The following is a 25,070-nucleotide window of genomic DNA, read 5'->3' as shown; positions in this document are numbered from 1 at the left end:
AAATGTTTTTTTTTAACAAATATTTTAACATAAGAACGTCAAAGTAAGCAATAGGAAAGTATCTTTTTTTTTAAATTGACATAATTTAAAAGAATCGAACTTTACTAATTGCATTTTACGTCTATGAAAATGTATACGAATGTATATACGAGGTTATTTTAAAGCATGAAACTGAGGGAGGGAAAAAAGACACGAGAGACAATGTTAATTTTCTTTTTATCTCATATGCTTTCTAACATTCTTGTTCTATTTTGTCCTTTTATTGTCCTTTTAAAGTCTAGAATATTCCGATCTTTATGAATTTTCGTGTATTTTCAAATGAATGAAAGCACTGGTTAATCAACAACGAAGATAAATAATTATGGAAAATCTTGGAACTTATTAATTTACCGTTTTAATATACCCTCCTCTCCTCCCTCTCCTCCCTCCCACTCCCGCGAGGGCATAAATTCTAGACGATTTTTCGAAATTATCAGGGAAGCTTTGAAGGGTGATATTATTATATGATTAATTCTACGCGGTACGTGTTCCTTTCGTCATGCTTCGCGACTCGAACATCAAATCCTCGCGACTGTCCGCCCTAAAAATCCATTGGATGGCATGCGTAAATGTATGTGGCACTCACCATCTCGCGATGGTCGGGATAGTAGGTCTGCTCGATCATCTGGAAACCATTTTTGCCGAGGCGACGCTGCATATCGAGGAGATGAGCGAAAACCCAGGGCTTGTCCTTGAGCGGGACGGGGCAAAGAGTGAGGCGCGTGAAAAATAAAGAAGAAAGAAGAAAGGAGGCATAGTTGGTATGAGCGAGATAGCTGATAATAAGCAGGCTCGAAGTGAAACAGCCGGTACGACGAGCACCGCGTCGAGTTATATATATTTACCTGGAAGTTGTAAATCGCCTGGAGACTGTTGACGCTGGGTATGCCGCCGTACATGAAGCCGAGGAGCAGATTCTTGTAGTCCTCGTTCGCGTCCCGCAAATTCTGCCGGATGAGCACGAAGTCCGGCTTGAAGGACCTGCGGGCCAATATGCAAAAGGGTCAAGGACGAGTGCTGGGGCTCGCTGTCAGCTCGGCAGCTGCGCCTCTTTACGTCAGCGGTGCGAGTGCGCGGCCAATTCGTTCCGCGTCGAAGGCGTCGCCGCTCGCATAATTGTCGATCTTTTCAATTTCAATTTCCTTGACGCGAAGGCGCTCGAGTTCCCGGCCACTCCGTGCTTTCTTTCCATTTCCAATTTCAGGACTAATATGTGGAACGTATGGAGGTAATAATGCCTTGTCGGTAGGGGAAAATAAATTTTCTTCGTTCGAGATTCGATTAATTTTTGTACGTTACCCCTTGAATAGCCGATGGGCTTTTTTTTATTAGTTTTTTTGTTTTTTTGTTTTTTTGTTTTTGTTTTTGTTTTTTTTTTTTTATGTTTATTATTTTTTATTATTTTTTTTGGCATAGAAAACATTATTTCAATTTCGACGGTAATATACCGTAAATTTGAATAAGTTCGTAAATTAAATGTTCTTGTTTCTGAAAACATTCGGTTTACCGTGGAAATAAAAAGTTTACGGTCCCATAATAAAAAATAAAGGCTTTCTTAACTTTCAAAACGACGTGACCAAATAAAGTGAAATTTAGAGAGCCAATTTAAATGCGTTGGGAATAATAAGTCTAATTTTGCTTATAAAAATGGATGAATTATTATCGGCTATTATTATTATTTTCATTGAAATGCTTGCATGTTAAATTCTTGCTGTTCTACTTACCAAGATTATCAAAAAAATTAAGATTAAATATGAAATACATTTTTAGTGCAAGATAAAATAAATTTTAACGCGAGGATAATTTATAACACACGCTCATCGCAATATTCACTTTTGTGCTTCTAGATTACTGAACATAAATGAGTATTTTGAGCATTGAAAGCTAAACAAGCAAAATATCAACATAATAATCAACCACATTGTTCAGAGAATTTTAATAAAGGAACTTAATATTCGCGTAAATCAAATATAATCAACGACTATTAATTGATTAATTTCCATATCCATTTATAATTCAAATCAATTGTGCATCACTATGATTATTACTTTTAACATTATAGACTTTAAAAGAGCTTAATAATCTTCTCAAGTCTGTTAATGTTAATTAAAATTTATTCTCTCTCTCTCTCTCACTCACTCGTTCTCTCTCTCTCTCTCTCTCTCTCTCTCTCTCTCTCTCTCTCCCTCCCTCCCTCTATTTCTGTGCGTGTATTAAATACAATATAGCGTCGATGAGACTGAAAATTTACTATCAATTTATTCTTTCGAAAAACTTTCATCCATATTTATTATCCTTCTTTTTACATTGATAAAACAAATAAATCCATTAGTTAATACCAATTTATTTAAGATCGATATTATTGTATCGTGTCTATATGAATCTATCTAATATGAATATCCATTAAAGATAAATATTTGATAAGACTCTTGAATCGAGTGGAACTTTCGCATAAAAATTACCTCTTCTACGTGACACGTTTTGTAATTAATTCTAAGCGCTACCGGCGATGCGTCTCGTTTTTTCGTTTTAATGCAAAATCCGTGGAAAGGTATCTATTAAGCAATGTCGACTTTAAATGCAAAAGTATGCTCCCGACGTGTACTCATTATATGCAAAAGTAAGAGCTGCATATCAACGTCGTATTATCATTTTCACATCATTTTCAGCTGTCTTTCCCATCGAACATTTGTTAATCGCGAGTAAGTTGGTAATGCTTGCCCCGTAACTCGAGAGCGTGCTAAATTACCTCTCAAACTACCTCCCACCGTCCCCTCCCCATCACGCCCACAACACAATACAATATCGCAGCAATTAAACGAATTGAAAATTCACAAACTTTCACGGCAAGGACTTCAAAATAAGAAAAAAAAACCGCCATTGCCACACGCTCTAATTACGAGGGAGGACTTTGACGCGGCGATCGCCTCGAGACATCTCCACTTGCCCTCTACTTAACGACTTAACGATCGACAAATCACCCACCTGATAACCTTGGTCCCGTTGCGATATACGGCCATAGAAACGATGGTGCCGGCCTCGTTTGCCGTCAGTGACAGCTGGCGGAACTCGGCCTGCTCCACGCGCACCTCATAGTCACCATGGATCCTCCGGCAGCGGAAGTACTTGCTCCAGTCGGTGTTCTGGTCGTCGATTACCAGGAGGGTGAAGAACCGGTCCTTACTACCGAAACCCTGGCCACGCGTAGCTCCCGACACCGCGGCTCCCAGGATCGAGGCGCCCTGTTGTTGGTTTTTCGTGTTTTTTTTTTAGGGGGGGGGGGGTTGATATTTGTTTTGTTTGTTTTTCATTTTTTGCAGTTACGAAGAAGAAAAAGAAGAAGAAGAAGAAGAAGAAGAAGAAGAAGAAGAAGAAGAAGAAGAAGAAGAAGAAGAAGAAGAAGAAGAAGAAGAAGAAGAAGAAGAAGAAGAAGAAGAAGAAGAAGAAGAAGGGGGGAGGGAGTGGGGGGGGGGGCGGGTGGGGGGGGGGGGTAAATGGTTTGGTTTTAGATTTTCATTGAGCGTCGCGGCGTATGCATCACTTGAATTGTAATTGCTGTTCTTAGTTGAGCGAGGAGCGACAAAGTATGTTGTCTTTTTTTTTTACAGAAATATGCATATACTGGGCCGTTGACACTGATGGCCTTACGCGTACAGAATTATCCAAATGACAGCCTTGGCTGTGGCTTTGGGAATACAAAATTTAACCCAAAAAACCTTCGATAATGGTTTGCTGGCTCTGAACTAGAACATTGTCGATGCAATGCAGGAAATTATTTTTTAAATTGGTATGCATAATTTGTAGTTGAATTAAATGTAGGTTATGGTAGCGGTAAAAGCTTTTACTACTACTACTTAGGTATTCCGATGTTGGATAATCAACTATGTTGATTTCATTTCATAGTTTTAAAGTTTAATTACACGCGTCGTGGACAATTATATTGCATTGAGCTCAAAATTGAATAAAAGATCAATATTCAATATAATAAATGTAACAAAAGTTTGATTATCGATATAAAACGTTTCCCCCTATAAAATTGACCTTCCACATCTATTTCTTAATACATTTATCTATCTTAATATTTATAAATAATATTTAAAAATATATTAACAAAAAAAAAAAAAAAAAAGTTAATTATAATTGAGAAGATTCGATATAAAAATGAAAAAATGTCTTATTATTTTTTTAAATTTCGAATTTTATATTGTAATAAATGGCAACTGCAGAGCCACGTAAAATATCGTCATAATTGGATTGAATGGAAAGTGATTTTTTTTAAAGATCTTTTACATTGATGATAAATGTCATCGTAATTACGTATGAATTTCTAATTTAAATTATTAAAAAAAAAAATTGTTTAAAGGGAAATACCTATATGTATATATATATATATATATATATATATATCATGGAAAATATTCAAATTGCAACTTTTATTAATAGCCGATTTTCTTACATAATTCCTTAAGTTCATCATTGCTTGTACATGATGAATTAAGAGCATGAAATTGAATATTTTAGCTTTTATAAATGATGCTTTTAATTTGTTATTCGATTATTATTATTATTATTATTTTATAATATTTGGATAAATGAAAAGAAGACGATACTTTTAAGAAAAATACACATTGATTTTGTCTAATAAATAATTTTTATTTATCATTAGTATAAAATGATAGAAAATATGATTAATTTTTGTACACTTTGTCAGAAATTGTAATCGTGTGAGAAATGCGATTCTGCGCGACGAGATGTATGAAATACATAGAGCAGTTAATAATTATATATACGAATGTACGTAGTGAAGAGTGAAGAAATTAATTTATATACACACAGGTCGATTATACACTTATTTCCCCGATGCATCTTTCTCTTGTCACCAATGCTAATATAATTACTGCATTGATCATGATATAAATTCTCATCTATATTAATTTAGACATAATAATTCTAGCTGTCCATTGGCTATATAATGCATATAGCTATTGAATACTCATAAAATAATGAGTATGAATAAAATCTTTAATTATTTACAGTAACAATTCGCTTTCACGTTGCTGTCACCCAATTCGCCAAGTTATCTATAACTTAATAGTTTTAAGAATGTGAAAAATCTAATAATGGAGTTGTTGCTCGAGTCTTTTATAAAAATTTTACAAAGTCATCACGTTGTAATAGATTGTCTTCAACGTTCAATTCCTTCTCTGCTTCTTGCATTTTAATTTTACATTAAGTACATTAGCGATGGATGTCACATTTGTTAATTTTTTATCGAAAGGCGTGGTAATGTTGTATACGATCTTCTGGACGACAAGCCAAAGTTGTTCGCAATCCGCTGGATAATGTAGATTAAAAACTTGATATAATTTGAAGGCCAAGTCGAGGGCCCGAATTGGCGAGTCTAATTCCCAAAGTTGTTGGTGTAAACTCACGTAAGCTGATTTAATGTCGTGCGGTTGTGGCCCCTGAAGTACTATGCACGGCTGCACCGCGACATTCCAATTTTTATATCTATCACTTCTAAACTCAACTTTTTGTGCAATAGACTCGGAAGTCTGAAATGATTAGTTAATTCTCAGAAGATTGGTCAAATTGTATAAATTAAGCTAATATTGCTTAAAGATCTTCGCATTTATCCTAATCAAGAGAAATATTTAGAACGACTGGTTTCGTACTACGTATTATAATAATAAATAAATAAATAAATAAATAACAACAACAACAACAACAACAAGAACAACAACAAAAGAATATAGAAACAAAATCAAGTTTCACTAACGGATTAGATTGTAATTTATTAAATGTCAAATGGCTTTTAATGTCAATTACCTTACAATAAATTACGAAGCCTTCGGAACTCTCACATATTGTAGGTTTTACAATAATGCCACTGCCGGTTTTAATTTTCGTAATCGGAGGAATTAAGTAAGGCAGTAATTGAATTTGAATTCCAGATGATACTTCTGGAGTTTCGTTTCTCAAGCTCTCAAATATATTGCAATATTCCTTACCAATACTATCACGGATCGACGCCTTCTTTATTTCATATAAGGCATTAAAGAAAGAAATCCACTTACCAAATAAATCATCGTCGTATTGAAATAATTTTTCAAATTCAGATTCGATCTGAAAACCCAAAACATTAAGCTCTATATTTAACGATTTGTGTGCTTGTGCGTGTGCTTGTGCTTGTGTGTGTGCGTGTGCGTGTGCGTGTGCGTGTGCGTGTGCGTGTGCGTGTGCGTGTGAGTGTGCGTGTGCGTGTGTGATTAATTTCATGTCTCTCTCAAGCGCTCTCTTTAAGCTTACTAATTGTGGTCCTATATCTGTTTTTAAAATCGGCCACTCAATCAATACATCATCGAGGCTATTAATCGTCGATCTTATAAGTTTTCTATAATCAAATGTTGCATCCCAATGTAATATAACTTGCGATAACGGTTCTCTTAATACCTGCAGCGACTTTAGATGAATATCGACATCATCTAAAAATTATTGAAAAATAAATTTGATGATTAAGAATTCGCTATAATCATATTTCTGATATAAATGACAAAAAAATGCTATATCCGCGTAAATAAAGAATCAATTATTTTTCTTAAGAATTTTAATTAACCAAAGCTTTATATTTCATTACGATAATAATTTATAGACTCAGTGCGCTCTTTCTATTTAAATCCAAATAATTTCCATACTAACTATACATTAACTAATAAAATATATTTTTAAGGTTTCAATAATTAATTAAAATTATTTGTTAATAAATTAGAACATTTTCCAACTTATTTTCCAATGAAAAGAAATTTTTAATAATAATAATTCACATTATTTTTCATCGTATTATTAATTATCTAGGTTTAAACGAAAATAAAAATCGCCTTAAAAATTATAAGCTTTTTCATTCAAAGAAAATGATAAAATAAAGATTTTATTTTTCAATTGCACGATCTATTGTACATAGTTTTTAATAAATTAAAACATGCGATTCATTTTGAAAGTGCATTACTTTTAACAAAGAATATGTCATTGATAAATCTCAAATATTAAAAGTAATTAATTTTATTGAAAAGCTCATAAATGACTATTTAGTAACAAAGAAATATAAATTCATATACTAAATTAATAAAAAAAAAAAATCTGTTTACGATATTTTTATATCACTTTCGATAATTTTCCTATTAAATTACTTTATCGTGTACAGGAAAAACTTTCCACTTGTAAATTTTTATGATTCATATTTCCAGTGACATATATTCACACTAAACAATAGAAAAACCATTTATTAAAAAAAAAAAAACATTACCTAGGGTGAAGCTTAGTGTAATAGTTTTTTTTTTTTTTTTTTTTTCAATACAATCATTCGTAGTCATTCTCGTTCAAATATATGTTAAGGATTTAGTCATAATTGATCAAAATTCGTCGGTTATTAGATATAGTAAATTATAATAGAAACATAGATAAACAAATTTACTTAAAATATTAAATCAATTATTAAATCATTTGAGCGAGATCGTTAGATTATATATAGAAAAATTTGTCATGAAATAAACGAACGATTTTGGTTAAGTTAACTAGTATAATTATTTCTTATTTTTAATTGCAAATAAAGTATTGATATATATACAAAATAAAATTTATTGAACAACATATTTTTTATATTAAACATTTAATGTAGTGAAAGCTATACAAATTCGAATTAATGATAAACGTTTGAAAAAACAATTTTGGTTCAATATATTGTAATCATTATTATTGTTGAAATTATAATAGTGCACGAAATATTCATAAAAGTATTATTCAATCTTACAAAAGTTGATAGGTTTTAAAATACTGTATATTGTTATTCCAATTATTCATTCATTCGTATTTATAAAAGTGGAAAAACCATATTGCAAATCTAAAAATCTTCGCCCACGGTACTCTGAATATTCAGGTATTTTGAGTTTTTATAGAATAAGTAAAGTATTTATAACTCATGTTTCGTATTAAAAAATAATTTAATTCTATATGATTTGAATGAAAATGGAATGAATTTTAATGATTATTCTTTTGAAGCTACCCAATCTAATTATAATGAGATTTGATTATTTTAATTTTTCGTATCTATAAATCTAAGGTATAGTCCTCGTGACTTCACTCAACTAGTTCAAAGTCTTTTATATGAATGAACAAACGACCTAATTTCCAAATTATCCATTGCATTAACACGTATAGTTTATTGTATAATCGGAAATAAATATTTGAACCATAAAGGGAATTGTATTTATTGTAATTTTTTAGTTTAATTTGTCATAAAGCAAAATAATTTCATAAATTATTGCGAATTTTAAAAAGTAATATAATTACAATAAATATAATTATTATATCAGTAACATAAAATCTTACTATGTAATTGCTTGAAATTTCAACTATACGCACGCAACCAATTTCATAATAATTTATCGTTGATAAATTAATTTTGTTATTTTAACAAGCTTGGAAAATTACCGTTTGTCATAAAATAAGTTAAATTATATTTTTCAATTATATATTGTTTAATAATGCACAGTAAATTTTATCACCTTGTATAGATGTGTGAATCCGTATATATTCATGAGAATTGTAAAAGTATTCCTAAAGAGTGCACTACCTACATAGATTTATGACGCAAATATATGAGGAACACAACTTTCTTCATTACCTTTCAGCGTATGCGTTTTAGGAATATCGTTAGAACTTGTAGGCTTATCTTTCAATTTTTTCCTTGGCAATATTCCTCTTATTCGCAATTGATACGTTAAATTGCGCCATTTGTCAGGTAATTTACCCTTTGGATTTTTACTGTCATTTCCATTTGACTGAGGCGGGACATAATATACGTTCTAAAATCGTGGATTTATCTATTTAGCCGAAATTACATTTTATCACAACAATAATTGTTAATTTATTTTGAAAAGTAATAATGTACGTACTGGATCTTCGTTTGGCATTAATTTGACAATTGCATTCGTAAGCTTGACAAAATAATTTTGAACGTGTTTTGCTCTAAAATGAAATCATACTAAGTTTCAGATACTTGAAAATTATATTCGACCAACGACGAAAATTTATCTTTGAAGTTATAAAAAAAAAAAAAAAAAAAAAAAAAAAAAAAAAAAAAAAAAAACCTACACTGTCATTGATTTCGCACTTCTGCTCAATAAAACATCTGTTAATTTTTGTTGGGTTGTACTGCATAAAAAATTATTTTGCTGGTATTCAGCTAGAATTAGTTCACCTTCAAGACTATCGAAAAGAATAGCCTCTAACGCCTACAATACTCAAAAACTTTCACTATTATTCTTTGTAATTGCATCTCCGGGCATATATCAAATAAATACAAACCTCGGCGCAAACGTTACTTTCATCAAGTCGAAAAGCTGCAGAATAATAAACACTTGCTTCAGTCATACGGACTGGAAGAAGTTCTTCATTACTGAGTATCGATAAAGTTTGCCGGGTCGTTTCATTGTATTCAGTTTTACATGAATTTTCCAGATATGCTGATGAATTTTCCTCTCTTGCATTGGCGTACAAAAATGGTTGTATTGGTATCATTTTCCCGCTAGTTTGCTGTATTCTGTCGACATTGTTAACCCGATGCATTGTTTCTTCAACATATTTTCTTATTACTGCGGACTCCTGTAACATCCAAGATCTTACTTTCATTATTATTCATTAGAAAATTAAATGAATTTCCAAGCAACGTAAGAATCAGTATCAGTATTGGAAATTGTTATTTTTAACTTTAATACGATTTAATTTGCGATTCATTTAAATCTACAATGAAGTAAACGCAGAAAATTATGATTGCCATTAGGAATGAGAACATTTTTAAATAATAAAATATTAAACAATACTGTAGAAAAAAATAATAAATTAGTTTATTTTTATTAAATAACTCGATTTCAACCTATGGCACTATACATTACGCGTTTACAAAATATTAACACATATTCAACTTAAATTAAATTTAGTTTACTCAAAATTAATATATTGAGAATATTCGTGCTGAAAATAAGAAATTTAACTTTATCTTGTAATCGTTGTGATACAAAACAAAATATTAATGAAACAGTTCCTATGGGAAAAATAGTCTTAAATTAAAAATTTTAAATAATTTAAATATAAATTTTTTTTTATATTAATTATTGTCTTGCTGTTTTTTGTTTTGTTTTGTTTTATTTTATCCGATCAGCTTTATCTGATATCAACTTCAAAATGTAAATTAATTAATGTCTTACTTAACATTATCTGCATACGAAACATATGCACACACGCACGTGCATGCATCCACGAACCGATATTACTGATTAGTCAATTAATGGCTTTAAGAATTTTTATTTCATAGTTTTGTGTGTTTGTGAAAATATGCGTTATAATACATTTTAAATGCATCTTAACTCATAAAACATGTAATTTTACAAATAACTGTATTAATCGATGAATTATCATTGCATACATCAATATTAACATTTTATAAAAAAATAAAGTATATATTAGTAATTACATTATGCAGAGTTTATTAATAAGAGTGTATAAATAATCAATTTTAAATAATTTAATTTTAAATTTAATTCTATTACAACAATGTTAAAAATTTATGTGCCAATAAATTACAAAAATTATAAAACTGTTTAATTGGCTTTCAAATTTTATTAAGCACCATAGTAAATTCAGTACTTTAGTTGCAATTTTTAATAAATTTTAGTATGAAACAATTAAATCGTGTAACTAAATCTCAAATAATTGAATTAATATGAATTATATCACTTTATGAGATTATACTGAATGAAAGAATTATCATACTAATTTTTCCATAATTGTTTCTACTTCTTGATTGAAAAAAATAAAAAGTTAATTTTACATGAAAATTATTTAAGATTATTTGAAAATTTAACAAACATGTAATATTTATTTCTCAATAAATTATAGATTCTGTAAAATAATATATTAAACATACGCTAAGTTTTTTATATCAAAATTCAATCAATGTTTTATTTGTATGAAAAGCAAAATTTATTATTTTTTCATATGTATATATATATATATATATATATATATATGTTGTAAGAGTTCATTATCGCGTATTCAGTTGTACATAGATCAGATATATTATATGAAATTACATATAGATTTGTATCAATAATATAAAATATATTTTATACATTTATTTTATCAGTCGTTTTATTTTATTTAAACTCTGCATGGGAAATTAAGTAAAAATACAAATATATGTATAATATAAATTTTAAACATTATGGAATATATAATTTCTTATCAGATAAGATTCAAATTTGCAGTAAAATAAGTCAGCCTTTAATACTTGTATATCTCAACATTCAAAATATTACATTGATTTGATCATATCGCCTGTCCGCTATTTTATTTGCATTATTTTTCATTGATTCAATTTAAGATTAAACATTAGCCACATTTTCATTCACGTAAATAATGAATTATATACAACAGTCCATTATTTTAATTAATTAAATATTATTTCATTATAAAAATTATAATAAACTATGAATGTTTATCATTTTTTCGTGACATTAATGTAAAAAATTAATTAAAAAAGACATATCGAATGATTTTAAATAAGGAAAAATACAACCCACATTTTGAAAACACAACTTTTCTATCAACTTAATAGCCGCATAATATAAATCCGATACAATAAAGAATTTTGAATTTCTAAATGTATTTCCAATAAAATTAATTTACAAAATTAGTCTTCTGAACTATCAAATATTTCATGTTACTCGTTCAACTTAAATTTACAGGAAAGTTATATTATGCAATTTGTATAGATTCCTCTAGCAAATGTTGGATACTGATAAAACGAAAAAATCGCCTTCGTAATAATATATTATTATATATTAACAAATGTTAACGTACTTACCTCTCCCTATTAATCTTCACATTCAATGGAAATCTGCATACGGTATTTGCACTATTAATCTTCTTGTACGCATCACTGTAGATTTAGATTGAATTTTTAAATAATTGCCTGATATAAACTAGGAATTATCGTAATATCGAATAAAAATATGTAATTTTAACTACTTTGCGATAGATTATACCACTATTATTAATTACCATTGAATTCACATATAAGAATTTTAGATGATTGTTAGAAATGCTTTTGATGAGTTTCATGAGAATCTCCTTATATTTAAGAAGATAAAATAAATACATATAAACATAAAATGATTATTAATATATTTTAGTATTTTATATAATGGTACGATAATATTAGACAATAAAGCTTTATTAGCTACATTTATTTAATTTTATTGCATGTATTAATGAAGAACGATTTTTTTAAATAGTAGGCGGAAAATTTGGTTGGCCATTAAAAATAAAAAATTTTATATCCAATAATTAAAATCAGCATGACTGGAAACTATTTGTTATAAAATCAATTTAAATCCATTCATTTAATATAAAAATGGTAAACAATAATTTATATAAAACTATAAAAATAATAATAAAAAAAACTAATAAACCTATCTTTATCATTCATAACAATATATATATATATATATATATTTCAGTTTTCTCATTAGATTTAGGATTTTACTTTATTTCAAATAATTATTCAAGAGCTTAAGATGTAAGAGCTTAAATTTATATTTAAAATATAAAAAAAAAAAACATAAATATATAGATATAGTATTATTAAATAATATTGACCTTGCTTATCTCTCATACTTGATACCCAAGATAAGAGAATTTCCTAAATAGGCGTATAGTAAAAATCATGAAAATATTAATAATAATGTGGAAACAAAGTATATTTTTTGTTGCATTGACATTAAACAAAATATGTAGATGACGCTAGCTCTTTCACTAATCTTAATATCAATCAGTCTTAAAACAATGCACATTACTTATTTCCAGATGGACGACAGTTAATTTCATTGGATTGAACAAGCATAAACAATGTAACTTAAACTGGAGTTTTATTAAAGCATGTTGTATAATAATCAGGAATATGACATTAAAGCTTACATAAGATGTAACGTTCGCATGAAGCTTGATAAATATTTATGAATACAAATTAATTTTAAAACAATTTAAGAAAGAAATTAAAAATATGCGTAGTACAACGGTGTGATTTTCCCTTAAAGATTATCAATTATTAGAGACTCTTCGTAGACAGTTATTTAAAAAAAAAAAAATAAATATCTTGTTATTACGATTTAGAAATATTCACGACGTACGTTTTAAATATAATTAATGTTCATCTATGACTGACATTACAACATATCTTCTCTTTTTAATGAATAGTCATTTGAAAAATTATTATATATTAATTTTAAATAGATATGAAAGTCAAATTACTCAATCATTTTCGTTTTAATATAAGCAAACCAATAATATTGCATTCATTTTTAATTTTTTTTTTTTTTTCTTTATCTATTACAATAATATTGTTATTGGACAGCAACGACGCAGTTTTATAAAAATTGAATTATTTTCATGTAAAATTATTCTTTGACTAAATTTTTTATATATCAGTTTTCCTAAATATGCATAAATATTTTTTAAACAAACAAATAAATGAAAAACCTATTAATAAATATGATGAAAATACAAATAAATAAAATGACGTGTGTTCATTCATAATTATGCAAGAAGCACGTTTTTAAAATAACTAAATGAATTATCTATTTATCATAAATTATATTTAAATTTTTGTGTATATACTAAATTTTATAAGCTATAGTTAAAAAAAAAAAGTTTTCCTTCATTAGTCAGGTTCACTTTATTAGCATTTGCAAGGGCAATATTTTGCTTTTTAATGCAATCGATGCATAGAGTTAATTCAAAAATTTTCATATAAAAATTGCTTTAGATTATAAAATATAGACCTGCTGCACGTAATCGAGACGAATAAAATCATCGATCGTATAATCGACCTAAGAGATCGATTATTAAATGATTGAAAGTCTTTTATAATAGCCGTCGTTTTGTTTGAAACTTCATTTTTTCGTTCACATAATCGTAAGATCACTTTCTCCATAAACATTCTCAAGTATCAGCTATTGTATAACTATTTACACTAGTTTAACACTTTGAATGAAAGAAGCTGAAGAAAAAAACATACAAATCCTCTTCGCCTACTTAATTATATTTCAATCTCAACGTAGCGATCTAAATTAACATGTCAATGTTAATTCTTTCAAAATAATGCGAATTGTTGTCTCGTTGCAGACACATAACACAACTTACGTCCTGACTGTCATTCCGAAACTTAGGATCGACAGTACCGCCCCTAATGAATAAAATGAGAAGCTCATTTCTCGCTACGTATTACCGACTGCAAACTTTGCTTACCACTGCCACTCATTTGCCAAATCACTGGGCGATGCGTGTTCGATAGATAATTATGCAAATACTTTTATAATATATAATGATTAGTGCATCCCTAATAACTAAACTCGAAAAATCTCCAAAAACTCTCCAAAATCATTATTAATCGTGTTTTCTATTTCTTTTTCGTATTTATTCCGCTTGCGACATATTACTTACGTGAAGCTAGTATTAATAAAAATGTTTGTTAAAATATATCATTTTAAAATTCTGAAAAGTTCAAATTTACCTTTCTCCTATATAAGTAAACAAATAAATATATATACCATATATATATATATATATATATATATATATATATATATATACGTATATTTATAATCTTGCTATGTAAGATAAGAATTTAATAAAAATATAAATTGACAATTAACCGCTTTAAAAAATTCGATAAATTTCATAATTAATGTTAATTTTTTTCATAACGAGCACTATTTATTTCATTGGATATACTTCTAGCAATCAATGAATAAAGATTATTCTTCATATGGTAATATAAATGAAAATTGATGAAACAAAAATTTTAAACAATTTTAAACAATTTAAGATGTGTCCGTAAAAGTTCAAAATGTCGATGATTTATCTACAAATACGTATTACTGCGATAAATCTCCTCTCTTGATATCAACGTTCATTTCTTACAGCAAAATAAATTATTTATCTTTCGATTTAATAATCATTCATTTAAATTGAATAGTTAATTAATTGCAAATATAATCTCTTTAGATGCGATTAAGACTTTTTCCATATATGTTAGTTCTATAATTTACATACATCATATAAAAGTTTTGCATAAATTTGATCATTGTATCGTGTTCTATCGTAAATAAAAATTTTATAAAATCATAATTCAATTCGAGAAAGTTATTAAAGAGATAAATTTTAATTAGAACATACAGTAATATCTATAATAAAAATGTAGATCGGTTATTCCATAAAAAAAAATAAAAATAAAAATAAAAAACATTTACGATTCTGAAAGAATTAATTAAATAGCTACAGAATGAGAACATATAAAACTTTTCAAATTTCATTTATTATTTGATTTGAATTTAATTTAAATCAAATAATATTTAAAATAATAATTTATGAAGATTTATTTTATTCGTCCATTCGGTGGAATATTTTCTTACTTATTAACAACAGCAAAGATTTTCTTCTTGGACGCTAACTCACACACTGGTATTATTAACTATAAAAATAATTCATATCATATATTAGATATACGTACAAAGGAAGATGAATAAAATAAAAATTAATTATTAAAAAAGATCATTTGTATATATTACTCTATGCTTATCCTACCTAACGTAAGATGCAATAATACCTTAAAATATTTTGTTTAAAAATGTTTTTTGAAATGTTAATATATTGTTTTATTTTTGTATTCAATATTTTATATTTATGAAGATTAGCAATTTAAGTAATACGAAATGAAAGACTCGCCATCTAATATTACTGGAAAGCTAACAAATAAAATCTTTATCGAATTATTTAATTAAATAATCACTTTATATTAGTGAAGTGTTACTATCATTGACAGTGTAATTTTTCGTATTCGTTCAATGATTGATGATATAAAACTATTGTTTTATAATAATTTCCCTTTAAATATTACCTATATCCTTTAAATTATTTGACATTTCTTAAAAATGATAATATCATAATTCATAATTCCAATTCAGTAATAACTTTCAAACGTCCCAGAATTAATATGCGCATAAAATATGAACTTAATCGAAAGTTAAATCATTCTTAAGTTGAATATAATAAAAGTAAGAGTTATTGTTATGATAATATCCGTCGACACGTGCGTGCATGAATAAATTTCACGAATTGGATATTTAAGAAATATTGATTTTCAAAATATAATAATTATTTGCACGAACGATATTTCGAAAAATTGAAGGAATTTTTTTAAAGAAGATTGAAGGATTTTTTTTTTTTTTTTTTTTTTTTTTTTTTTTTTTTTTTTTTAAGAATTTCGGATTTATTCTCCACTAGATGATAAGTTTCTTAACTTACGCACGCTCGTGCATAAATATACAGAATTAATCTTTCACTATAAAATCAATGGCTTTTGATATCTATTTTATTTAACCATTTAACCATTTACGATTTTGTATTTCGTTAGTTGAGAAACAATAAAATTAAACGAATGGAAGCTAATGTAAGCAATACGTCGTTTTAATATGCAGTTTTTATTATCCTTTCGAGATTTCGAGGGGTGGCTTATCCAAATAACTTTGCTCTTAGAGCAAAAATGCTCAAAATACTTGGAAGAGGTGTAAGTGACATTTTCGTATCTCTTCTCAAGCTAAAAAGCATCAAAATTGTTTAACCTCACCTAAAAAGCTTTACGCGATCAAAGTTCAGCAGTAACTTTTGTGCCGAATAAACAAAGTAACGACGGTAAGTAGAAAATGAAAGTTTGATCTTGGTAGTTTATAGCTGGGATATTAAAATTCCAACCCAATAATAGTAGTTTCGGCCATCAAACGACAACGCATATTCTCGCCGAAATTGTCATTCGGTTGTTTAACTGGAAAGCTCGGAGTATCTCAAGAACGAGGAAGACGGCTTTGCGACAAACTCGCACGCTGTCGTATCCTCGCGAGGATAATGCCGCGAATCACAGCAACATCGCGGACGCAAGAGCCCAAGACGCCTCAATGATCAGGATTAATAATTGGAATGGGAGGGGATGAAAGGCACGCTCGGACTTGCCTGATCACGCGCGGCTCCGGTGAGACTCTGCACCCTCTGGAGGAGACTCTCGCGTGTCTTGGCTGGCGAGGACGGAGCGCTGGTCGTCTTGGAGCCCGGGCGCAGGATCAAGCTGAGGTCGCTGCCCGGTGGTGGGGCACCAGGCACCGGATGACTCGGTGCCGCCATCGGCTGTGGCTGCGACTGGAGCGGACGCTCAGGCACTCCCTGGTAAGTTTGGGCCGAGTCCTGCCTGCCCACGGAGGCCAGCCCCGTGTTCGAGGACGACTCATCGTCCACCTCCGAGCTTAGGTCCCCCGATGAGAACCTGGAAGACAAGCTCAGGCTTTTCTTTGCTTTTAAAAGGCCGTTCTCGGAGCCCAGGTCTGAAGAACCGCGATGGGGTCAGTGTCGCACCACGTGCACTCGCTCACAGAGGGAGGGCATTCGAATTTGTTGCGTCGCGAGCGAGAGATAATGTAACGGATGCCTCGCCCTCGTTAAAGCCGTGCACTTTACGTAAGGAGCGCGCTTCGTGCGCTTGATTTATCAATCAGTGGAAAAGCCGGACAGCAGGCCGATCCCGTAATTTGTATTAACGACCGGGCACAAAATTCAATTTTATTGTTCTTCTTTTTCGCGATATGTCGGTAAAAATAAATGAATTATAATGAACTCCGAATGACTGAATACGGTATCGGAATAACATAACAAATTCGTAATAATGATTAAGGTTAAATAGGCGAAAAATGAACAAAAAGAAAAGTCGATAAATAGACAGGTCGATAATGATTTTACGCAATAAACGAACGATCAGCCGATATTTTCCGAATTTCGAATGATCATATTATTATTATCTTTATTGCAATTATAAATCATATTGTTCTATAAGTAATCGACATTTGCAAATATTATAACGAAGTTTAATTAGGCGATATTGTATTAGGAATAATGAATAATAAAAAGCGTGTTTATAATAATAAATTTTGAAACGTATTGATGTGTGCATCTGCGTCATATCAAATGCAAAACTGTCAAATTTTGATTAAATATATGATAAAAAATATAATAAATTGATCCACGTTTAATTCGCAGCATTAATAAATTATCAATTTATTAAGTTAAACAATTCATTTTTCAAAATAATAATATAAGATATTTGCTACAAAGTATGTCAAATTGGGGGGGGGGGTGAAAATATATATATATATACATATATATATATATATATATATATTAGATTGCCTCGGTCAATTATGTATAAAAGAAAAATAAATAGTGAACATATTTATATGAACCAGGCTCTCTACCCAACAATTCCGGACGTTCAAATATATAATTTAAAATTTGCCGAATTATCAGTATTTATAGTAAATAAAAATTTACGCAATAATTGACGAGAATGTTATAAAGAGTAATTTAAACGAACGTAACCTAAGTCACCAATAAAATCAAAATGAAAACAATCAAAATAAATTATTTTCTACACATAGAGATGCTTTATGAAAATGATAAGATATTATTAATTGATTGGTGCGACACTGCCCTTGCAAGTTCTTCTATTATAATTATACTTATGGACATCTTCTTTCAATATTGTGATGCAAGTTTTTGCAAGCATGCAAGTTTCTTGTTTATTTAAATCTGATGATTAAGAGTTTAATGATTCCTGGCGTATTTCACTTCAAACGAAACGTTGAGCCGCGACTATATATCCGCGTAATAATTGACGTTCGGTAAATTTAATATTGAAAATTTAACTATAATATATATATATATATATATATATATATATATATATATATATATATATAAACGCATATTAGTTGTTTCCTTAACATTTGGTGAATTAAATAATCAATGGTAAATTCAAGTTGCCATTTATAATTGATAGTAATTAATAATGCTTATGGACCTGACGTATTGAAACTAAAACAACAACAATGTGCTTAAATTTCTGCGAAATATAGATAACGAATAAAATATAATATTCGAATCATATGATTCATTAAATGGGTTGCACAAGTTATGCCAGAATTATCAACCAAATAGACTTTTCAAATTAACATGGAATTATATAATATTCCGATGTGAACCAACGTATCAACGTCATAATTCAACCAAATAGGTCAAACATCCTGCGTGATTGTTATTATGCATTGAATTTTTTAATTAAAGACAAAAATTACTACTATAATCGAGTCTATCTAATTACTCGTGAGTCAAGCCATAATAAAGTTTCGAGTTATTAATCTATTTTATTCATCAGAGCCATTGTACTTTTCCACACAATCACGCGCAATGCACACATGAAAAGTGACACTGTAGGAAACCGCCAAGGACCATTTGGTCTCAACTCTCTCCAATAATAGCTGGATCGATGACATAGGTATTGCCGGGGTTAATGCACAATGCTCGCACAAAGACATACTAGCAGTAGACGGGGTGAATATTCACATACGCAGACGGCAATTGAGCTCATGCGACTTAAGCAGGGAGCAGGAGTTGTGCTAGTGACGTGATAAGTGTTACCGAGGACGTGTGAAAAAACTTACTGCCACTATCATCTTAGGATCATTAAGTTTCTATGTAATTTTTTGGCTCCCAGTTTTGTCGCAGGTCAGACCCTTCATTTTACTCGCTTCGACAGTCCCGTTCAGCTTCTTGCAATTTTCCCGACGAAATGAAAAATGTCATTCGTTTCAAGTTGTATAAAATACTAATTTATCGTAAATAACGTACTCGCGATATACTTCAATTTGTACGCGGATAATTGAAATTTTCTCTAATTGAAATTATCATTAATGATAATATAAGCAGGGGCTTTTGACATTTCGCTTAAATTCAACATAAATGACAACTTTTACAATTACTTATGTAAACAAATAATTATACTGATTTTTCACTTTATGTATTGATATTCAAAGTACTAAGGCATTAAATATAAATATACATTGACATTATCATTAATTTAAAAATTTTATAATTTATTTAAAATTCATTACGAGGTACGAAAAGTTATGTTAAATTAAGATAATTTCGACAATTGCTTCTTACCTTATTAATAAACATTCAGTAAAATTTAATTTAACCTTCAAAGTACTGTATACAATACTTTCGATAAAATTTGAATATCGATCTTTTATTATTAAAATAATTGTAATGTAAATATTAACAAAATTAACCGGCCGAAAGTACTTCAAAATTTTGAAAAAGAATCTAAGCTATTCGATCAATATCACAAAATATTCTTCGATATTGCAAATAACAATTGGCTCTCGCGGATTATCAGCTAACAAATATCAAAATATACATGGAAATACTAAAAATCCAATTTTCTACAATCACCAATATAAGTCTACGTATCCCCTATATATAAAAAATATAATAGAGGAATGAACAATCTTGATACCCCGTAGAGTATTTTTCATCCCCATAAACTCGTTTTTGCAATTATTGCATTATATGAAAAAATAGAATTTCCTAAAACTAATATCAATAGTATCTTTTATGTTGTTTTTTTTTTCTTCACTTTGCATATAAAATATCTTTTATTTATCATAATCTTCACTTTTAAAACTAGGAAGTTTTATCTCTTAGGTGCCATTTGAATGCTTTGTACTTTGTTCTGTGTAAGCGACATTAAGAATAATCAAAGTGTATTTTCATTTACATGCACATTATAAAATATGAACATTAAGTATACAATTTTGCAATTTTTTTAATTTCAAATTTCATGTTTTAATTCAGCATTATGTATTATATGCGTATGTCATGTATTCGAAAATATTTAATATACAACAATTATAAGCTTAAAGATTATTTGAAACTTCCTTGACAGTAATTACATACTGTGTTGTAATTACATATTTAATTACATATTAATTGACTATTGTAGAATATTTGTACTAATATTCATTAAAAAGTCTATAATTATTTATGATGAATAAGCAAGAATTATGACAAGCTAAACGTAATGAACATTTGATGTAAAAATTTTCATATTCTCCTACAATATGATCTTACAATTAGATCTTGACAAAATTTTTTAAATACAACATTTACATTCATCAAAATTTAGATATGATACTTATCACAAATAAAAGTATTTGATATTTTATAATCGTATATTAATGTAAAAATTTTAAATTCCGATAGTCCAGAAAGAAAGTAATTTTAATACATATAAAAATATAAAATATATAATTTCAATAAAAACATTTTTTTTTTTTATATTATTAATAACAATATGTATATGCATAGGAAAAAAATATTATTATTAATTACACATGGTTAACATATATATATATATATATATATATATATATATATATATATATATATTTAATTTATACAATTATATATAATATAAAATTCATTAAAAAAAAAATTAATGTTTTTTTTTTTGCTATTTAAATGCATCTCGATGGTAATTTTAAAACTATCTCAGCTAGTTTAAAACGTTAATTTATTTTTTCATTATGCAAACAGAATATATTTGAACATCATTTCGAAAAGATAATTTAATTTAAGAGAATGTAAGTTGATTGGATTTAAACGATAATTATTTAGATTCGTTCATAAAATTATTTCGATAATATTAAGCTTTAGATGATTTATAAAAAAAAAGAATCATAAGAATTATTTTAAAGTTATAAGTTATATGGAACTTAATGCAATATTTTAATTTTATAAACAAAACAGACTCAAGGCATAATATTTAATCAAATAACCATAATACTTTTGTTTCTTTGAATTTTGTATTCTTCATAAAACGTATGTACATTTAATTTATAATATTCTGAATATATAAAAATATATAAATGATTTTACTTAGCATTTCCATAATTCACTTTTAATTTTTCCATATTTAAATGTCTTTAAAACTGAATTTCCTAAATCAATGGGATTCAAATGTCCGCATTAACATTCAAAATGCTAGCAATATTTTTACAATATTTGGTTAATAATTTTTTTTTTACTTTTCGAAGTGTTGTTCTCAATAATTCATTTTAATCTACGACATCGCTATACCAACACATAGAGTAACAATGACAAAGCTTTAACTGATAGTTTTATTGATGTTAGAATATATTATGACATACAATTAGTATTTTATCAAATAAAAGACTTAAGGACAAAAAAAAATTACTTACACAAAAATTATTAATACCCTATGAAATGAATGTTTTATAATATTTATATAATCGAATTTAAACTTTTTAATACATACGCAAACACGAAAGCGCCGACGCGTGTATTTATGCTGTGTGTAGGTACAAGCAATCGAAGGTAATTATTTATTATAATGAAATAAAATAATATTAATGAAATTATATTTAAGACATAAAAATATTCAGTATTACGGATAATAGCATAAGTAAAAAAGAAATTTATTATTAATTTCGTATTATGGATTTTCCGAGAAAACGTAGCTATCACCTACTACTGATTATAAAATTTTAATACCGTAAAATTGAACTAAATTGTAATATTGTTAGAATAATCAAATTGTCTCGATTAAAATGGCTGAAGCATGAAGCTCAATTAGAAAACAAAAGAACGGCTGTCAATTTTAGATTGAAAAGTAAAAGCATATTAGCTAGACGAAGACTAAGATTAAAATTGTCAAATTGTAACGAAGAAAATAAATTATAATAAAATATCCCAATTTGACTAGAGAAAAAGTTTACGAATTTACAAAAATTAAAAAGATTATTATAATAATTAATTTCTAGAATTTCTTAAAATTCTATTTCTTTAATAATATTGGTAATTCAAAGAATTTCTTGGAATTTAATTTAGATTTTCCTATCAGAATTTCTTTTACACTCTTAGTTAAAGCGATAATTATAAATTGTGATTTTTAGCGAAAAAAATAAGAAACCCAATTAAGAAATTCTTTCACTAAGAAATCAAACAACCATGTTTACATATCTTTGGTATAGATATTTTTCTACTAATTTGTCTACTAACATTTTCAACATATATTAGTTTGATAATGCTGCAACCTACGACTATTTTAAAAGTATTTTATGTTCAATTAGCTCCAAGAAGAGCAAATTGGGGAGTTCCTCGTCCAATTTTCAAGAGAAACAAAAACAAAAAATAATAAAGATATATTAAAAATTTAGATTCGAGAATAAAAACAAAAATGTATGTAGAAAGTAAGTTATTGACAAGTCGGAGAATTTTATATAAAAATTTTATATAAAAAGATATTTGTTTAATTAGTAGAAAGAGCACTTGTATTTCTATGAGTTTTTTTTATTAATTATTGAGTTATTTTATATCCTCGATAAGATATTTAAATTGATTCGTTAAAAACTGTTTGAATTTTCTTGTCGGTCATGTTAACAAAACTATAACAATAATAATCTTATACACGTCTTTAGTACTTATTTACATTATTTGATTAGACATGATTGACGTTCTATCGTAATGACCGTTGAGACTTTTTAGTCTAAAGTATTTTGCTTTAATTTACTTCAATTTTTAAACTTGAACAATGCATATTAAATCATAATTGATACGTAAATCTCTACTAAGGGACTCGATTAACATAATTTTTGTTTGTTCTTTTTTTTCTTTTGTTTTACATGATATGTTGTGACATGGTGCGATAAATTGATAAATTTTCATAATGGTAATGAAAACAATATTGGCTGTGCCAAACGATAAACGATACTAGTAATTTAATTATAAAAATATCAACGCATTATTTGTAAAGCTTTTTGTCAGTGCTTACCGAGGAAGAAGAGGAAAAATCGTATTACAAAATGATACCAAAGTCCACTCTCTTACCATCGCGCACTAATAAATCTCACCTTCGTTTCAAGTAGTTAACATTGCTGGTGAATGACTGGCGGAAGTTGGTAAAGGAAATCTTGGCGGATGATGGAGCAGTCCCGCAATACTTGCCGCAAGCCCCGTCGCGGCCGGTAATCTTGCTGGCTTTTCTTTTCCGCTGGACTCAACGAGCCGCCGGTTTTTCACCTCCCTTATACTCACAAGGGATTGGCAAGTACTTTTCCTCCGGTCCTTCCTCCGTATGCTGAAAGGAGCTTCTCGCTCGATGGGTAGGAGACGATGAGCGGAGCTTTTCGATGTACTTGCGACTGGAATGGAAAAGTGAAGAGACTTTGAATAATATGGATTATTTATTCGTCGTTGTAAGTGCAAAGGCTCCTGTTTCTTAGATTTTACAATCTACTTGTTGTCTTTGAGGATGTTACGAATATAATTCATGTTTTTTATGTATAATTTTCATTGGCAATTTGGTGTTGTAGGTAATACAAAAATTTAGAGCATCAGACTTGGATTGAAAATTTTGAGTAAAACTTAATGTAAATATCACCGAACAACAATGAAAGTCTAAGTTATATCGACAATAAATTATCAAATAAATCTTCCAAATGTATTTAAATTAAAATGTATTTAAATTAATAATGTATAATGTAATGGGAAAAATAATTAAAAGGTATTTCGTACACAATGGCTGTATTTATAAAGCTTATTGAAGTCTTGTTTAATAAAACTGAAAAATTCTGTAAATGAAAAGGTTCGTAAAAATCGACGATCGAAGAGGCCAAAGTGTAATAAAACTATGAATTGTCTGCGAGAAATTCGAAAAATGAAAATTGATTGCAGTGCAGCTCACAATGCATCGATATATTTTGAAACAATATCGTGAATTTTAAAATTAAAAATACATTCCAGTAAATATTATATGATCTGTGCCGCCTGTAAACGAAGTTGAAAAGTGATAAAAAAAATAATTAATTATGATGGTGACTTTATAAAAATGCGACAAAATTAAAAAGACACTGTTTGATTTTCTTTAGTCTCCTCGAAGAAAATTATGATATACCAATTTAAAGTATCCGTAATACATTTAATAAACATTAAATGCCCATAATACACGAGCCCCA

The 25,070-nt window shown here is 28.5% G+C and overlaps 2 protein-coding genes across 2 annotated transcripts in view; both read right to left on the bottom strand.

Annotated features, from left to right (window-relative positions):
• The window catches only part of Syn (synapsin), a 99,867-nt gene extending 75,480 nt beyond the window's left edge, over positions 1 to 24,387 (bottom strand). Inside the window, exons 1-7 of the mRNA XM_011496723.1 lie at positions 24,353 to 24,387; positions 24,168 to 24,279; positions 23,967 to 24,106; positions 17,161 to 17,467; positions 3,025 to 3,281; positions 885 to 1,020; positions 626 to 730 (exon numbers count right to left, since the gene is read on the bottom strand). Coding sequence (XP_011495025.1) covers positions 626 to 730; positions 885 to 1,020; positions 3,025 to 3,281; positions 17,161 to 17,467; positions 23,967 to 24,106; positions 24,168 to 24,279; positions 24,353 to 24,387 — 1,092 coding nt within the window. The remainder of the gene's footprint in view (positions 1 to 625; positions 731 to 884; positions 1,021 to 3,024; positions 3,282 to 17,160; positions 17,468 to 23,966; positions 24,107 to 24,167; positions 24,280 to 24,352) is intronic.
• LOC105359609 (uncharacterized) lies at positions 5,087 to 12,072 on the bottom strand. Its single transcript, XM_011496236.1, has 8 exons — positions 11,960 to 12,072; positions 9,403 to 9,699; positions 9,190 to 9,329; positions 8,991 to 9,063; positions 8,720 to 8,900; positions 6,349 to 6,524; positions 5,869 to 6,165; positions 5,087 to 5,594 (listed from the first exon to the last, which is right to left on the bottom strand). Exons 2-8 carry the CDS (start codon positions 9,661 to 9,663, stop codon positions 5,232 to 5,234), a joined length of 1,491 nt encoding a protein of 496 aa, XP_011494538.1. The 5' UTR covers positions 9,664 to 9,699; positions 11,960 to 12,072; the 3' UTR covers positions 5,087 to 5,231.
• Positions 24,388 to 25,070: the final 683 nt, after the last annotated feature.

Source organism: Ceratosolen solmsi, unplaced genomic scaffold, assembly GCF_000503995.2.
Source record: "Ceratosolen solmsi marchali unplaced genomic scaffold, CerSol_1.0 scaffold29, whole genome shotgun sequence".
NCBI classification, from domain to species: Eukaryota; Metazoa; Arthropoda; class Insecta; order Hymenoptera; family Agaonidae; genus Ceratosolen; species Ceratosolen solmsi.
Note: the sequence above shows the minus strand (reverse complement) of the source record. Positions and strands in the feature narration are given on the sequence as shown.

What these genes read in the sequence shown, in the direction of transcription:
- LOC105359609 (XM_011496236.1), bottom strand. Translation starts at nt 9,663, where the DNA reads ATGCATCGGGTTAACAATGTCGACAGAATACAGCAAACTAGCGGGAAA. An exon ending in AGTGCGAAATCAATGACAGT is followed by an intron (nt 9,064 to 9,189) that starts GTAGGTTTTTTT and finishes ATTTCATTTTAG; the next exon opens with AGCAAAACACGTTCAAAATT. An exon ending in TAAAACGCATACGCTGAAAG is followed by an intron (nt 6,525 to 8,719) that starts GTAATGAAGAAA and finishes AATAATTTTTAG; the next exon opens with ATGATGTCGATATTCATCTA.